This window comes from Scatophagus argus, chromosome 10, assembly GCF_020382885.2.
Source record: "Scatophagus argus isolate fScaArg1 chromosome 10, fScaArg1.pri, whole genome shotgun sequence".
In the NCBI taxonomy this organism is placed as follows: Eukaryota; Metazoa; Chordata; class Actinopteri; family Scatophagidae; genus Scatophagus; species Scatophagus argus.
Genome location: NC_058502.1, coordinates 18,828,711 through 18,834,710, shown reverse-complemented (window position 1 = coordinate 18,834,710; position 6,000 = coordinate 18,828,711). Strand labels below are relative to the sequence as shown.

At 40.0% G+C, this 6,000-nt stretch overlaps 1 protein-coding gene across 1 annotated transcript in view; it reads left to right on the top strand.

Annotated features, from left to right (window-relative positions):
- The first annotated feature begins 3,258 nt into the window (after window positions 1–3,258).
- Window positions 3,259–6,000, top strand: part of LOC124066190 (kinase non-catalytic C-lobe domain-containing protein 1) — a 36,656-nt gene continuing 33,914 nt past the window's right edge. The window contains exon 1 of the mRNA XM_046402418.1: window positions 3,259–4,281. Within this exon, the coding sequence (XP_046258374.1) occupies window positions 4,192–4,281 (90 nt within the window). The 5' untranslated portion in view covers window positions 3,259–4,191. The remainder of the gene's footprint in view (window positions 4,282–6,000) is intronic.

The following is a 6,000-nucleotide window of genomic DNA, read 5'->3' as shown; positions in this document are numbered from 1 at the left end:
CTCCTGCTCATTTAAACATAATGCTTCAGTAGCCTGCCTGCATACCTCGACACCAAAGGCTGATATTCTCATAGGAGCTTCCCCACTGAGACACAACCCTGAGCTATACTTTTAAAGGATCATATTGGAACTGTTGACTCTCAGAACTTTTAACACCTAACAGGTTTTTATCTGGGGCACATCTGCCAGTATTCACCATGAAGCCCAATGGCTGTCAACTGTCCACACACTTGACCTTCCAGCTTCGTCATGGTTCTGCTCTGTAACAATGCTGTCCAGACTGTGGAGGTCAACCAGCCTGGGATACACACAAGATCCCAGTTGGCCTCTTTTTCTGTCCGTGGGTTTTTGTGTCTATGTTATTTTGTAATGCAATTTGTATTTAACAGGAGAATGATACCTTTAGTAATGCTGTAACGTTAACCTTTAAACAGTGACTTACTATGAGGCGACAGTGCTAACCACTGCACCACTGTGCTGCCCTGCATATAATATATCAAAAATATTAAGAAAGCCCAAAGATCTTTATGAATTCTGGCCACAAAAAATCTTTTTCTTGTGTGTAACCTTTTTACACCTAAACACTAGATCAGCCAAGTCATTTGTTTGCAGAAGACCAATTGTGAGCCAGTTCTGATCTGTGTATTTTGTGATTTGGCCAAATTTTGGAGGTGCAGACAGGTTTAGGCATAGGATCAGCTCCAGTTAGCAGGATAGTTGCCAGCTTTGAAACTGCTGCACTGGCAGCTGGAATTGGATTGGATCAGTTTTGGGTGGTGTTTCATCACAAGTCTAGCATAATTCCAGTAATAAGGCTGCTGTTTGTCCAAACCATTTTGGCTACCTGGATTAGGTTTGTGCTACATCATGTCTCACTTCTCACATCATCCTCTGGGATAACTGGGAAATCTGATTGGAATGTACCAGGAGTGTAAATGAGGAATGAGAAGCACACATGCAGGAATCATCAGGGCAACTTGGAGCAAGTTGAATTGGGCCTCAGAGGATTTGGAATGACAGATAGAAGAGGAGACTCTGCAAATGATCTGAAATGACACTGCTCTCTATGTTTTATATTTTTTAATCTGCTTGCATCACTGGCTACACTCCAGTCCATGATATTACTGCTCCCATCAGCTGTAAAAGACAAAACTCCTGCTGTAACATTACTGATTCATGTGGCATGAAGTGCAATATTGCTTGAGTGTTTTAACCCAAAAAGTGTACTGCCCACCATTTTGTGCTTATTTTAAATGTATCTGTCTGGATTTGTCATATTCCAACTGAAAAGAGCATTCTGAAAAATGTATCTGAATTGCAATGAATCAAAGTTAGAATTAAAATGAAAGACAAAGAGTGTCAGAAGATGAAAACTGATTTCAGATTCCACTGCCAAGCTCATTCATCCCCACCAAGTGCTGCCTCACTTTAAATGTGCAGCAGTGAGTAGATGTGAAGTATTTCCACATTAGGTGCTAATCCTTTTGAAGATGAAATACCTCTGAATATATTTCTTGGTTGGCTACTGTACAATGCCAACAAGGATCAGACAGGCTGCCTTGTTCTCGAGCAATAAGCCATTGAGGGGATATACCAGAATATGTATGATCACATTAATTGCCTGACTGCCAAAGTGAAAGTATTTCCCTCTATTATCTTGACATGCCAGAACACTGAGCAGTCAACAAATCTAATAGTGATTCCCCTCTGCCTGACCAGAGAGGCCTCTCTATCACTGCTCAGCAGCCATGGGGCACCACAGGCATAATAGCAATCTCATTCCCTGCCTCCCTGGGCTCAGCTGGCACCCAGACAGACTTTCCATCATCACTAGCATGCAGCACAAAATGATATTCAAATTGAGTGGCCAATTAAGATGGATCAGACTGTGTACAAATGGCATTGTTCTTGAACAAGTATGCAGGAGTGTGACAGCATTAGTAATATGAAAGTTGTACCTCTCAAGAGAGTTGATGTTCTTTATGCCATCACAATCAAATTAAGTAAATCTGCAGTTTGCTACTAGGTACTAGGTTCTCCAGCTATGGAACAGCTGACTTTCTGAAAGTCAAAACTTTGGCTCCAAAGTAGGTCACCAACTGAAGGCTATGGTGCAAGTCTGGCATATCAAACAAATGAGAGTCTTTAAAACCTAGAGAAATATCAGTGAAGTAAAGAAAACCAGGCCCATTTCAATAGATCTGTGTTCGATGCAATGGATTGGAAGGTTGACAGCAATTAAAGGGTCAGTTCACCCAAATTACAATAAATAAATAAATAAAAAAATCCTCTAGTATTTAGGTGTCTGTCAAGTGTCTTTGTAACAAAATCTTTGTTAAAGTTATATACTTATATACTAAAGTTATATACTTACAGAGAGAAGTATTTATCATTGTAATCCAGACATTCTGTGGTAGGAGGATTCCTCCAATTGGAAACAAGCTAGAGTGATTACACTCCCCCTGCACATGCTCAGTTGGATTGTTTTCTTTCTATAAAAAGCAGCCACATTTGAAATTGACAAACAAACAAAGTGTGTTTTCAACGTCAAAATTAAACTTTTCTATCCAGATGTGTTTTTTTGGACAAGAGAAATCTAAAGTCAAGGAACTGAAACACCTAAGTAATCACTGTTTTGTAAGCTAAAAAGTAGAAATGACTAATGTGTCAAAAATGGTTACAAAGACTTCAAGTCATTTTATTTTTATTCATTATATATATATAATAAAACCTAGAGGCCTACATAAACTACATTATATACAAAGTTAATGATAATCAGTTGCATGCTGATAGTCATTGGAAACGTACAACATTTTTCACAATTTCCTTCTTTTCTTCCTAACTTTTCTGATGATGCCTGTACCCATTAAATCATTTTCTTGTTTTATAATTTGATAGCTTCCCTGTAGTGTAAATAAATGCATTATTAGTTATTAAAAATAGCCACAATGAAGTGAATGATTAATAATCTTTTTCATTGTGTCTATTTGACTGATTAATTATGTATGCTGTACTTTAGACATATTATGTATTACAGCCATTACTGTATACTGAGATAGTTGTAACAGTTTGCAAAAATCTAATTTGCAAACTGTACATATTCCATAAAACTACAAAGTTGAGTTAAAGTTAGTAATATAGCAAACTGTCTAGGCCAGTGCAAATGGTTTTTGATTTACTAAGAAAATGTTACAGCCATCCCTGGTCTCACCTGTTCATTCATGGAGATTTGAGGACAATCAAAGGCACCTGTGACTTCACATGATAAATCATTTGAATTCAACAGATTTATTTTTGACGTTTGAACATTGAGGTTTTCACTTTTTGAGTTTAAAGAATTTTTTTCCTCAGAGCTTGAATGCTTTATGTAACCGTTAATGTAATTCCGTGAAGGACCTTTGTGCTGTGTTGAAGTGGTACAGGTATGCAGCTTCACAGCCAGATTGATAGGTGGCAGTCTTAAGCTCAGGGCCTATTATTGCTGTTTAACTAAATTCACTAATATCTGCAACACTGTGTTAACTTACGCTAACAATGCACCTTTCTGGTTAGTTCATATTTTACATCGTTCAGGTACACGCGGATGAGTGACACACAATATTGAGTGGTGGTGGCTTAGAGCAGCGTCCCCCTTAGAATGTCTGCGCACGTCCTTGAATGACATAACACCTCAGTGAAAGCCTGATGACAGAAAAATGAGAGAAAAGAAGGACTTGAATGTGAGTCACGATGTGGACGGAGGCGTGGAGCCAACTGTAGCATGCAGGCATCCGAGGCTCCACTCTGCCAGCACTGGCTGCTCCACGGGGAGGGGAGGATTCACAAAACTGCAGCTCATGGTCGCCTTCAGTGTGTCGCCTCTTTCTGTGGAGGTGTAGGCGTCATGACAACCTCAAACAGTGACCACCACCATCATCACCGCCTCCTCCTCCTCCTCTTCCTCCCCCACCACGTTGGATTGGGTCGGCTCAGGCGCATTGCTTTGCTTCAGCCGTTTTCTCCAGCGCAGTGTTTGGACCCGAGTGTCCCGCAGTGACCATCGACTGACTGCCGGACTGCAGCAAGTAGTCGACCACCGGCTGAGCTCGGTGTACTACGCAGAGAGGCCGGGCATGCCATCTGTCTCGACTGGAAACATTGCTGTCTGGGACGAAATTTGCTTTACTACTTGAGGGAATCAAAGTTGCTGCAATGGAGACTTCGGGGAGTGATGCAGCGGTCACATACTTGGGGAGAGCTGAAGAAGATCTGGAGCATCTGCCTCCACTGCTGGAGGATGAGGTGAGACAGACGGGTTTGTTGGAAGAAGTTAATGAAATTGTGTGTTTTATAAAAAATATCGTAAACTATTCGATATGTATTGCAGGCCTACATCAAAAGAAGCATGGTTGATAACGAATACAAAAGCAAAACAGCTCTTATCTTAAATGTTCTCACATAGGAAATCATTTCATATCGAGTTCAGGATAGATTAGGATTTTCATAAACAGACCGAAGAGGTTTTTCTTCTTTATAAGAAGCAATGCATACTGAAACTGCTGCGGGTTGAAGTCAGTGACAGCAGCTTTACTTTTGGAGTATTAGGTTTTGATTTGCACCTTAGCAGCCTCAAGACTTGTCAGCTCATGTCAAAGGTCTGCATCAGATAGCAATGACACTGATGCTGCTTTCCTCTTCATATATATTGTATTGTATGTGTGACCCATTCACGGTGACCATCTGTGATGCTGTAACTTGTTGCTGTAAGCAGTATTCAGGTCATTTACTTATATACATGTGCCAATACTCTAAAAATAAGTTAAAGTGGTGTATTTAAACATGTATTAATTGTACCAAAAGTAAAACTTTTTTAACAACTATTTTATACAGTTATTATGTATAGGTATTGTCAGGGATGGGCCCCATCAAAGGCTCCAAGCAGTTATTGGGTCAGAAAGGCAGTTCTGCTTCATGCATGTGAATTAATTTGTTGGACTTTGGATTGCATCTTTGTTTCTTTTGTGAAATACTGGGTTGATTTACTTCTTTGAGCTTTGAGAGCAGCTATTTAAATGAAACCATTTGATAAAGCTTATTGGGTAAAATACTCTTACAACTCATCTATTTGATGAGGGGCTCCAACCAGAAATCTCATTTTTAGCTGTCATTAAACCAAAAGCAAGCCCATACATTGTTTTTTTGTTTTTTTTGTTTTTTTAATCACATGTAGTGTCCTAAAAAGTTTCCTTTCCTTTCCAAGAAGCATAAAGTAGCACGAAACGGATATATTCAAGAGCCTCAATATTGTATTTGAGTACATGCACTTAGTTACATTCCACCATTGGTGATAAATGTATAAGTGGATGTTTTCATCTGAAATGCCACAAAGGATCAAAAGTTGTTATTAACAAATTACAGGAACTTCAGTCAAACATGAAAAACTGGCACTTTCTTTTGCTGTTCCTCCCAGCATGTAGTGACAGGACGCATACCACCACCCTCATTAGAACCTGGCAGCTCTGAGGCAAACTTATGTAGGGCAGCATATTTAACTTGAGGGGGGTGAGAGAGACTTCCGTATTTTCCTCTGCACTGTTCTCAAGGGTAAACTGCCTATTTATGGGGCCGCTGCTGCTGCTGCTGCTGCTTGAAGTGGCACTTTTCTGCCCTGTAATTGTGCTCTACCCCAGTAGATCATGTTGGTGTGCTTTGTTCACAATCTGCTGCAACTCCCCTGCACCTGCAAGAGTCATAAAACAACACAGATGCAGCCAGTCTGAAATAGTGCAGTGATTTTCAGTTGAATATCAAAGAGACTACATGCAGTAAAATATGTAAAAAATAAGTTCTCATTGAGAGATATTCTGGTGCGCTGTAAATTGTGTCGTGGAACGAAAAAAAACTTGGTGGCTATGGAGTAATGGACAATGCGTTAAACAGTTGCTCCTTTGTGATACCCCACACTTGCCACTTCCACCCCTCTCTCTGAGTTAACGCTGGCTTTTGTGTTCACTTGCAAAC